At 40.6% G+C, this 11,771-nt stretch overlaps 1 protein-coding gene across 4 annotated transcripts in view; it reads right to left on the reverse strand.

Moving 5' to 3' along the window:
• Positions 1-4,270: 4,270 nt before the first annotated feature.
• The window catches only part of UBTF (upstream binding transcription factor), a 9,581-nt gene continuing 2,080 nt past the window's right edge, over positions 4,271-11,771 (reverse strand). For 3 of the 4 annotated variants that reach the window (XM_072414717.1, XM_072414715.1, XM_072414716.1), the window contains exons 2-20: positions 10,803-10,899; positions 9,538-9,713; positions 9,222-9,305; positions 8,949-9,104; positions 8,729-8,793; positions 8,527-8,647; positions 8,262-8,372; positions 7,880-8,013; positions 7,495-7,636; positions 7,169-7,210; positions 6,947-7,060; positions 6,731-6,862; positions 6,416-6,526; positions 6,242-6,330; positions 5,724-5,913; positions 5,589-5,636; positions 5,433-5,501; positions 5,199-5,330; positions 4,271-5,117 (exon numbers count right to left, since the gene is read on the reverse strand). In XM_072414717.1, the coding sequence (XP_072270818.1) occupies positions 5,001-5,117; positions 5,199-5,330; positions 5,433-5,501; positions 5,589-5,636; positions 5,724-5,913; positions 6,242-6,330; positions 6,416-6,526; positions 6,731-6,862; positions 6,947-7,060; positions 7,169-7,210; positions 7,495-7,636; positions 7,880-8,013; positions 8,262-8,372; positions 8,527-8,647; positions 8,729-8,793; positions 8,949-9,104; positions 9,222-9,305; positions 9,538-9,713; positions 10,803-10,860 (2,091 nt within the window). In that variant the 5' untranslated portion in view covers positions 10,861-10,899 and the 3' untranslated portion in view covers positions 4,271-5,000. The remainder of the gene's footprint in view (positions 5,118-5,198; positions 5,331-5,432; positions 5,502-5,588; positions 5,637-5,723; positions 5,914-6,241; positions 6,331-6,415; positions 6,527-6,730; positions 6,863-6,946; positions 7,061-7,168; positions 7,211-7,494; positions 7,637-7,879; positions 8,014-8,261; positions 8,373-8,526; positions 8,648-8,728; positions 8,794-8,948; positions 9,105-9,221; positions 9,306-9,537; positions 9,714-10,802; positions 10,900-11,771) is intronic. The other variant, XM_072414719.1, reaches the window with a different exon arrangement.

Raw genomic sequence — 11,771 nt, forward strand, 5'->3', positions numbered from 1 at the left:
TATAGTTCTAGGCTTGACAAAAAAAACAAAAACCCAAAATATGTTGCTTAGTAACAGACTTAGGTATTACAGTAATAGGAGGAGCTGTCGTAGACGGCACTATTCGGCAAAGCTAAGACTTGTGCAGGGGTGCGAAGCAGTTTGCTTTTAGGTATGCTAGGCCCTAATTCCAGAAAAGAATTTAAAACCTAATTAGGATTTTGGAATTATAAGGTATTGGACTTTAACTGCTGCCCAGCTCAGGCAAATCACTCATATTCAGTATATATTTGGACTGAATACTTGACTTTCCATGATTTGAGTGTTTATTTTCAACTTTTTATATATTTTTATAGCATGTTTGTAAAACTAATCTGCAGATCAGGAATTCAGGGTTGGAAGGTTCTCAGTATAGTTTTTTTTTAATTATTTAAAATAAAGCGGAACATATAAGGTGACCTGCCCGAGAGTTTGTATCTCAGTCCATTAATTGCCAAGATCACCCAAATTAAAAAGTACAGCCAGGAGGATGACCTTTGGGGGATACAGCAATGTCTTCTGCCCCAGGCTGCTGAGTGGACAATAATGAAGAAGCACCAGACTGATAAGGTTATCTCTCTGCTCCCTTGTTATCGGTATGTTCTTGTCAGCACATTCGTATCTTTGGTGGTTGCTGCTCTCTAAAGCTGCGTACACACGTGCAATTTTTCTCGTTGGAAAGGATCTTTCACGATCCTTTCTTCCCAGGGGGAGAGCGACGGAGCGGCCCCTGCTGCCCCCCCTCCCCTTCCCTTTCATTAGGATCGGTTGTCGTCCATCGTCCGTGGATCCGGCAGGACGGTCGTTCGGACGATGGACGACACCCACTGTACACACGGCAGATTTTCGCCCAATAATTGGCCGATGCCGATTATCGGGCGAGAAAAATTTGCCGTGTGTACGCAGCTTTAGGGTTTGTAAAAGGCTGATACAAGGTCAGATTTTGGGTACCAATGTTTGATTTTTTTTAAACAATTTGTTATGTGATTATTAAACAGAGAGCTTCATTATTTGTGTCCCTGGAGCTTAACATTAAACCAAACAGACCAACATGGCAGTCTGCATTTCTAGAAAGAACCATAACTTTATATATTCCTCAGGATTTCTACTTCTTTAAATCCATAATTTTTGCTACATTTGTGCTCCACAGATCAGTGGTCGCCAACCGGTGGTTACTGGGTCTGGCCGGTGGGCCCACCAGCCGGGTCAGGGGAAGAACCCTGCTGGGGGCAAACCGGCCAGAGCCATAGACCATGTCCCCTGTCTACTACCCACTCGGTTCTGGTATCATGACGTCACTTTGGGGGAAGACACGCATCTCCCCACGCATGCACGGTCTGGAGTCTGTGCATTTAGTGGCCCATGGGTCCAATAAGGTTGGCCACCACTGCCTTAGATCAATCGTTCTTAACCCCTAAAACAATTTTTAGGTCTTTTTTAAAAAATTTATAGGGGAGATCAGTAGGGAAAAAAAAACTTAGATTGGTGGCCAATGAAAAGAATCCCCCCCAACAGTGGTGACTAGAATATTACCTTTATAGACAACTAAAATGATCATTGGAGTCATGCAGCTGGCTCTGCCATGTGGCGATGGCCCAGAACTAGGCCACCATCATCAAATAAAAGGTCAATCAGCCACAGTATGAGGAACTTCTAACCACTGGATAGGAACCTTGTGGTTCCATGGATCCTTGGTTGAGAATGGCTGCTGTAGAATGAAAGCTTACAAGTTTCCTTTTTGTATCAAATGCCTGTGAAGGTTCTAATTTATTCAGCTGGACTTATTCTTGTAATGTCGAAGTTTTGCAGCTTACCTAGCAACCTCTGGAGGAAACCCAGGGAGCCGCAGAACCCTGGTTAAGAACCACTGGTCTATATTGTACTTTGTACGAGGCCACGGACGATGATAGTGCTATATAAATAAAACACAGACAACTCTTTATCCCTAAAGTTTCGTTTATTTTTTTCTTTCCAGAGTAATTAACAGAAAACTCTTCCCCACCCCATCCCCCTTTTGTACAAAACAAAAATAATGAGAACGCACTTAATTATCTTTAAACTGTCTACACTAAACCAATGAATCTGTTACAAAACACAATTTTTTTTTTTGTTTTCAAATTTAACCTACAAAAAACATTTTTTCCGTGTTTTTTTAAATATCGTCAATATAGGAAAAAAAAAAGGTTTCATTTTTGTTTTTAATTCTTTATTGTAACTTTGCTCACATCCTATTTTTTTTTTCCATAGTGCTAAAAATGCACTAAAAAAGTGTTGCATCTCACCGTGCCTACATCGGGCACAGAAAGAATCTACATTTCCCTCAAAAAGAGAAAAACTATTTTGAAGAAAAAAAAAAAATACAAAGTAACTCAGGGTTTTTTTTTTTCGTTTTCTTAAAACGGACACAAAGGCAAAAAAAAAAAAATATGATGTACATACTAAAACGAGTGGCTAAAATACAATTTTGATACACATAACAAAAAAGATCTCCCCTTCTCAACCCACAGGGCCAATTGAGAATAACCATCTCAAATACAAAATAAACTGCTTTCCTAACCAACCAGAGCTTAGGTTTTATCTTCTACCGAAGTGGGAAAATGAAATATGGAAGTTGGTCGCCAAGGTTCACTGTTTTTACTTGCCTTCCTGTCTGCAATCACAGCTGTTGTTCACCACCCGTCTCAGTACAATTTCTCTTTCAATAATTACAAAAAGATTTGTGTTGCTCACAGGTTTCTGTTCTAGATCCTTCTAGTCCTATTTATAGGGTCTGATGTATTAAAGCTCTACAAGATTGAAGAAGATAGACTATCATGGGTGACCTGGACAATGAATGACCAAATCCATTCCAGGTTGGCCTTTCTTCTCCAGTCTTGGAGAGCTTTAATAAATCAGGTCCATTGTATTGGGAAATACTTTTTGCTCTTCCCACCTTTCCAGTCCTGCTCATCATGAAGGTAAGGATGAACAATAGTCACACCTCTGAGTCCTCACCAACTATAGTTTGGCAAGGAAGAAAAGGGGCATGACTGACCAGGTCTTTTGTAATACAGACTGCACCGACAGTGTGGTCAGACTCTTGTATCCGTTATTATACACAGTAATAGATTACTTAATTACTGACAAGTGCATATATAACCAACAGAAACGTAGAGGTCTCCCAGTTCCATTGATCACCAGGAATTGAAGTCAAGACAATAAATAGATTACATCAAAACAGCTAACTTTTTAGGTTTCCATTTGCAATTTTGCCATAATTATTATATCAATATAAAATCAAATTGTAATCAAAAGTTCTATTGCTTAAATTGCCAAGCCTATGGCAGGTCTTTAAGTCAACCACGCGCTTTGTGGTGCCTTACCTATGGATCCCAGGATCAAGCTGAGAACAGGACCTCAGCTCCTCGCCATATTGAGAATATAATTTAGGTTTCAACTATTAACTTCCAGGGCTTAATAAAACGCTGGCATTCAATTTCTGTAATCTTAATGTGGAGAGAGGTAAATGGCCCACACACAGCTTTTTACTAAAGTTTCACAAATTTCATTAAGGTTGGCATATTTAAGCCAGAGAATGTTTGGCTTCAAGTGACCAAAGCTTCTAATGCCTTAGGCCTGTTGTGACTACAAAAACTTATTTTAGGAGGTGGACATAAAATCAAGACATCCATGATTGCAGATATAGACAAGCAGTACATATGTGATCTTCTTAACTCTCATGGTTTAAAGCTCCAGCTAGTGTTGTATTGCCCAAAGCAGCCAACCTGACTTCCCATTGCATATTGATAGTGCATGATAAATACATCCTATATGGTTTCCAGGGATAGGAGACAGTTGTTCTTTTAGAAAACTTCAACCTTAAATGTCCACTGCCCCCTTGGCTCTGAAGTGAAAATTATAGTAGAAAGGACACAGTATGGTGGGATAGGAAAGTAGGGCCAAGCACAGCAAACCTGAATGGTCAATACAAGATTGGAGACATGTAAAGCAATATTCAGGTGGAGGTGCAGTGCAAGCGGTGGTTATTGCACCAGTTAAAAAGTGACATGACCAATAGGCAAATTTTACTGACAAATGCAAAAAGGTGGTTCTGGCTTAAAAACAAAAAAAAAACAAAAAAAAAAAAACAGATGAAAAGAGGCAAAGTGAAAAAGGTGAAACTGGTCCATGCACTAGGGGGCAGATGGAAATAAAATTATATGTCGACTTAAAAAAAAAAAAAAGGAGACTATAAAAAAAAAAAAAAAAGAGGTTGAAAGAACAATGATTGCAAATCAGTTTATGTGACTTCAGTTGGGTTTTAACCAGAGCTGCATTAAAGAAAAACACATGAGATAATAAAACAAAATCTTCCAAAAGAATAACTGTTTCTAAAGACAACCAATCGGCATCTTTCTTCTCAACACAGGCCAGAAAATAAAAGAGCAGTTGCCTGGTTGCGTTGGAAAAATGTTCTTCTTTCAGATACTTTATGGCCCATAATTTACAGGAACGTTCGGAGAGTTGCAAAACATAGTCAGCAAGGGAAGGAAATGTAAAATGCACATCAGCTTCCTTCCAAGTTAGAAAAGTAGGAGAGGCTCAAGGTTCACGGTGCCACAACTGTGATACAGATTTTTACATGGAGGCCAATTGTGCTCCAAGATACCCTACCAGACCGTTACAGCCCTGAAACGATCTAAAGTGTACCAGTCACTGACACACTTGAGGAGTCTTGTTTTCTCTACAACTCTGTATAAAGCAGCCTTATGGATCACTGAGAACAGATGACAGCACAGTTTGCATCCAGGTTGTTGATTTAAGTGATATTCATTTCTTCCTAGATGACAGGCTGCGCTCTGATCAAGAATAGGTTAGTAGAAAAAAAAATGGCTGCTTCCAGTGTAACGGAGACAGGTACACTTTAAAAACGTCAGTCCCACCCAATCTCCTTAGAAAAAAAAAAAAAGAAAAGAAAAAAAAAAATAATTGTCAGTTTTTCCTCAGTTAGAGTCAGAGTCTGAGGAGTCTCCTGAGGACGAAGATGAGGAACTGGAACCAGATTCGTTATCTTCATCTTCCTCTTCCTCTTCATCATCTTCCTCCTCTTCATCTTCATTCTGTCAGAAAGGAACACACCAGTCAGTACTACATTCTTCACAAATACTTTTCAAAAACAAAGTTTGACCCCAATGGCTCACCTCTTCCCCGTCCTCACTGTCTTCTTCACTACTAGACTCAGAGGAGTCTCCCTCTTCAGATGAGTCCTTATCATCGTCATCATCATCGTCGTCATCTTCATCATCATCATCATCTTCGTCATCATCGTCGTCCTAAAACAAAGAAGCCAAGTCAGTGATAGTCATCTAGTTGTGACCCCCTAAAGTTCTACTAAGACTTTGCCATGTGACAAATACCAAACACATATCACTTACAGATTTTCTCTGAGAGGTTGGCTTGGATTTGGGGTTGGGTCCTTTCACTTTTGTAGTACTTTTACGCTTCTGCAAAGGCAAGACAAATCTGTTAAGTATGAAATATCTTCCCCCAACATACCAAAAGGCTGTTTCTAGCCAAGCTGGCATACTCACACTAGTATTCATCTCTTTGTAGGCCGCCCGATCTTGAGATGACAGACTCTACGAGGAAAGTGAAAAGGTTATTTTACGTTTGAAGGAGAAGGAGGAGAACAACCAAAGAAGAGAAAGCTAAAGCAGAAGTCTCACCTTCATCCAGTTTTCAAGCTGCATGCGGTAGATTCTCTGCTGATCTTCAGCTTGTTTTTTGTAAAACTCTTTCTGGCTGGGGGAAATTCGTTGCCAGCGACTTCCAATTTCCACCATGCGTTCCTTCAAAGGAAGGTGGTTTAGCTCTCCATTTGACAGCAGCTCTTGTGAGAACTTCTGATAGCCATTCCTAAAGGAAAAAAAGAGGCTTAGCATGGCATAGCACATACTGTCGTCTCCAAGGCCAATGCGTTTTGCCCATTGACTTCCTTAGGGGACTTTAGAGACTTTAAATCCGTAGGAAGTCAATAGGCGAACGTGTCTGGCTCGGAGACAATGGTAAATGGCTACCTGGAGTAAATATGAGCTAACCTGTACACCAAAAAAACCCTCTTTGCCTATTTTTTTCATATAAATATTTAATGTAATGGGGTTGGCTCAAAACTAAACTAATATATGGGAGAGGACTGTAGCCCCTTTTCCTTTCCTCTACCGATTAGGAATTGTAAAAAACTTACATTGGGGCTTTCTTGGGTTCTCCTTGGAACTTCATCTTCCTACCACCAGTTGTTGTGGCTGGAGGTGACCTCATGTCACTTAATTCTCTCTGGAAAAGAAAAAAAAAACAGATTTAATGACTGATGCCTTTGCAACTCCTATATTTATACAGAATGCAAATGATCCTTTATTACCTCATATCGTTTCTGGTCTTCGGCAGCCTTTTTAATCCACATAATCTTTTCTTTCTTCTCCATGTTCGTCCAAGTGGTCTCCATACTCTTCAAGGCTTTGGTTCGGTCATTCTGAAATTAAATAGTAAGACATTTTCTTAGATTAGTAATAGAGACAGAAGGGAAAAAGCTCAAACAGCCATGAATAAAGTTGGTTTTGAGGTGGATTATGGCCCTGTGACCCTTTTCAGGAGTTCTGGATAAATATTGTAATGAACTTTTTTTTTATTACAAGCCCCTAGCCAAGTACACCAGTTTCAAAAAAATGTCATTTACCTTAAATCGGGCAAGGTAATCTCCAATCACACTTTGTTGCCAAATTTCTTCAGCCGTTTTTGGTGGTTCTGGGCGTTTACCAGTCTCATCTGCTGCTTTCTTCTTCTCTGCTTGTGCAGCTTTGGTCTTTGCCTAACACAATTATGATAGCATTTACCAACATGCCGTGAATATGGCATAATAAATACCAAAAATGTGAAGCTTCAAATTGCTCACTTTTGCCGCTTCCTGGGCTGCCAATTTTGAGGCAGGACTGTTCAATACCTTTTTGTTCATGCCGACCATCTTCTCTTCTGCCAGGACCCTCTGTTGTTCCTCCTCTGGAAGAGTCTACATAAGCAAAGACATGCACATTGTTAACATAAAGAAGTCACAGCAGCAGTCACTATTGAATGGATTGGAGCCTATAGGCACAAGGAAGACCACAACAGGACTCACCTCAAGGAAACGCATTAACTCCCCTTCATATTCCTTCTTTTTCTGCACAGAGAGAAACCATAAATATTTTAACAAATGGTGCAATTAAAACATGGATCCCTTTACACCCCTTTAGGTCCCTCATAGGCTGTTAAGCTTTATGCCACCATCCACCTAGAAACACATGATTATGGGAATAATATTTCTTGCCAATTCCCCAAGATTAAAAATCTAAAAATGGGTTTAAGTCATCCCCTATTATCTCCACTGCATTCATTGTTACTTTTCATACTTGGGTCTCCAATCATATAGAGAACAATAAAATTGCAGGTTGATGAATACGTTACCTGTTCACACTTCTTGTGGTAAGCATCTTTTTCCTTCTGATTTAGCAGCTTCCACTGCTGACTGCAAAGCACCATACGTTCAGTGCTGGGCACATCCTTCATGTTGGTCATCAGCTCTGCACAGTACATGGAATAACTATTTCTGTAGGGGGGAGAAAGGCCATGGCATTAAGCATAACAGGTCATACAACTTCAAATAATGTGTAAAATGTTGGTAACTCTTGACACTTTCTATGGTTCAGGACATTGAATAAAAGCATGTCCATGACTAAGAATCAAACAGACCCCCAATGGATGCATGTGCTCCTATAAAAATATGCAGCATTCATACAACTATCTATCTTTTTTAAATATAACAGATTTCTGATATATTCAAAGAACTTACGGAGGGGGTTTAGTTGGCCGGCCGTCAAACTTGTCTTTGAGCTGACGCTCTGCCTTGGTCAGTGTAGATTTGGTGATGCCCTCTTCGGAAATATTCATCTCTGGGTGCTTCTGAATGTATTCTCTCATTACGTTCTGTAAAAGAAGGATATCAAATTATATATGCAAACTCCAGTGACACCAGGACAAGAAATCAAAGGCTGGAGGTGGGACAGGAAGACACAGAAAAAGAATAAAAGAGATATACCCATTCCTCCCCACTCTACTAATTATACCTATACGAGAGAAATATTACACTTCCAGTCCTGGTGAAACACAGCCAGCAAAGAAAAACCCAACAGAAACCCTAACCCTTCCCACACTATACAACAAGGCACCATTACCTCATACAGCTTGCGCTGTTCAAGTGCTTTGTGAATCCACTTTAGACGCTTCTTATCCGAAAGCTGAGACCACTGTTTTCCCAAAGAATCCTTCACTTCCTTAGTGCTGGCCTGGAATCAAAAGACAAATATTTACCTTCTTATATATACAAGCTTTTAGCAAATGTAAGCAAGCTTTGAAGTACACCTATCACAGATCTAAGCAAGTCTTGGCCTAGGAATGAACTTTCACTTGGCCCAAAGACTACCAATGTTCCACACTTACATCAGGTTTCAGCTTTAGGTAGACCTTCCTCTCGTGGTTGTACCACAGCTGCTGGGGAGTCTTGGGTTTTTCGGGAACATCTGATTTCTTTGTGTTCTGCATAAGGTCTGGATGTTCATCCCTGTACACAGACAAAAGAACATTAGCACAAAAAATACCAAATCTATAATCTTAGCTGACAAGTCATAGGTGAACACGTTACCTAAATCTTGCCAGGTTCCTTTCGAAATCCTGCTTTTCTCTCTGGAAATCTTGAATGTATTTCAACTAGAAGGATAATATGAGATCTTGGGTCATTCAACCTTCAACACCAACTCTATGTTAGTAGACATAAAACTACCAATACCAATATGCCTTTAGGTCTACCATACATCTCCCTTCCATGGGTCAACCCTTGAAAAGCAATTTCTGAACTACTTTACCTTTTTCTTCTCTGGTAATTCTTTATATTTTTTGGACAGAATCTTGGTTAGGTCCAAGTTGCTCATCTCTGGATGCAGCTTGGCATATTTTGCTCTCTTCTCCATGAAGAAGCGGAAGTATGGGGTCAGGGGCTTCTTGGGAAACTCTGGATGTTTCTGGAAGAGGACAGCACAGACAGATTGAGCTACTTAGTGCATTCTAGATGACCCGAGGAAAGGCTCAGAAAGAACTTATTGGTCAACAATGTAGAATATGGTCAACTCTTTGCTTACCTTCAGTTTCTTTCCTTTGTATGGGTTCTTCACATGTTCTTCGGCATCAAGAATCAGTTCTGTGAGCGTTCGGAACTTCCTAACCTGCAAGCGATAATGTATGCGTTTGTAGAAATATATACTTTAGTTTTAGAGTCAATTTATTTTATATACTGTGAGTATGAGCTTAAATTTCTTCTACAACTATGTGCCCGAAGCCCTTAATGGTTCTGTAGAACTACCCAAGCTTGAATGGGCACTTCATCTACATCATTTGAAAACATAAATGTGGGCACTATGCAATACTGGCAGGGACACACTCAGGCCCTCTCTTTACCTCGTTTGAAATGTCAGTCCACTTCTGGCGACACATAGACCCAGTGAAGTTCTTGAAGGCTAGCTTATTCCAGTCCAAGTGGGACTCCGTGGTCTTGAACTTAGTGTTATCCTGGCTTGGCAGGAGAGATTTCATTGTTTCCAGGAGAGTGAGCATGTCCTCTTGGGACCATTGGTCTAGTAGGATAGGAATAATAAAAAAAATAATTTAACATCTACATAGGTGATACAATCTGATTTTATTACATATAATATATAATAATATAAAGTACAGGACTGTCATATTGTTTGCTTTTAGAGGGCAATCTATGCAAAATGGGTATGGGGTACCTGGTGTCTACAAGTCATATTATTCCATTATTTAATGACCGTTGCCTTTCTTAACCTTTTTACTCCAGTGGATCTCTTAAAATAGGTTTTCGGTTGGGGTACCCTGGCTATAACTATGCATACATCAAAGATTGTGAGATCAATCATCCACAGCTCAAAGAATCCCACAGAACCTCTAGGGGAACACTAGGGTTCCCAGAAGTCTGGTTGAGAATGGCTGGGCTAAAGCAACTCTTCTTAACCAGAGGTTCCTTGAGCTGTGGGGTTTCACCTTAGGTTGGTAGGGTTTCCTTGAGCTATAGTTGACTGTCTCACAATGGTTTCAGGATATATAGTAAGTGCCATGACACTACTGATCTTTTAAAGTCTACAAGGGTGCCATTCTGTATGGGTGGCATTCTTCTAACAGGCCATCAATATAGGGGACGTTTCCCACCGAGACCCAGTTATTGCTTTTAGCAAGGGTTCCCAGACAGCTGAAAATTATTCTTAGGATTTCTCCGGAAAAAAAAGTTTGTGGAAGGCCAGACTATGGCTACACTGGCACTGATAAGAGTAGTTCAGCCCTCCTAGCTAACACCGCTTTTAGTCATTGCACCGGTATAACATTACCACAAAACAGAAGCAGGTAAAAAATCTACAAGGAAGTTTGATAGATCTTTTTCTGCAATATATTTGTTCGGGAAATAACCTAGTTTTTCCTCCACTAAGTTGAAATGAGGAAATTCAGAGTCCTGCCACTAGGGTGAGCCAAACCCCTTGTAATCCTAGAATCGCCCCTCCAGCTTGGATGTTAACCACATCATTTCCAGAGCTGTCAGCCAAACTTTGCTAAGTCCTCCGCAGTACTGAACAACCCATTATTAATATTAAACAGGATTTATTAAGCGCCAACATTGTGAAGCGCTGTACATTAAATAAACCATGTGTCATTACCCTGATCGTGTGGGGCGGTCATGGTGGTGTTTGTTTGCCCACCAGCTGCACCGTTCATCCTTTGCTGGGCGAAACCTTAGAACAAATTTAGGAGAGTCTGTAAAGGAAGATATGAGAAATTAATACGGGCAATCAAGAACATAAATCCAAGGAACTATAGCAACCATCATCAGAAAGTTCCAACATTGATATTGGGCTGCCATTGTGGTCACCCAGCCCTGGGGAGCACTAAATAACAAATTATTAGGTTTATCTGAGCTGGGATTCCACCTTGCACAGCTCCCCGGAATATCTAATGGAGGTGACTTCCCTCTAATCAGGGAAAGTCTGGATTTTCGGGAGGGGATGGGGAGTAAAGTCAATGGATTCCATGGCATGGCGGCCATGATGTAATACAGTGATTGCTAGGGGGTCCTGGACCCCTGAGCAATCGGAGCCTCTCAGGTCACCACCAGCGATGGTTTGGCTTTTTGTATTCTTGCCACATGCTAATATATTGTGAGCTGTAGATATATTATATATATTAGATATATTATAAGACGTGACAATTATTTGAAGGGCTCCCCCATGTTAGGTAAGGAAAGGCTGAATGGATGTACCTAAGGCCAGGTCTAGAGAGATACGAAGGCCCGAAGACCCATCCCAAGGACCTGAATGTGTACCCAAACTCAGAAACGTCTCTTCACATAAAAGGGTAGACAGCCCACTTTATGGAAGCTAAAAATGTTGTTTGTTTTTTAAGTGCAACACCGCCCTCTAATTCTCAAACGCCTCGGCAATCCAGAATAAATGGGAGCGTGGAGGATACATACGTCACACGTCCTTTTGTGAAAAGGGAAAAAATTGGGATATTAATTCTAGATGGGAGGGGGCCATGATTGGCAGATGGGGGGTGCAGGGCCCGGATTGGCTGTGGATAGATTTAGGATATTTCTAGATGGGAGGGGGTGATGATTGGCAGATGGGGGG

This window comes from Pyxicephalus adspersus, chromosome 6, assembly GCF_032062135.1.
Source record: "Pyxicephalus adspersus chromosome 6, UCB_Pads_2.0, whole genome shotgun sequence".
Classification (NCBI taxonomy): Eukaryota; Metazoa; Chordata; class Amphibia; order Anura; family Pyxicephalidae; genus Pyxicephalus; species Pyxicephalus adspersus.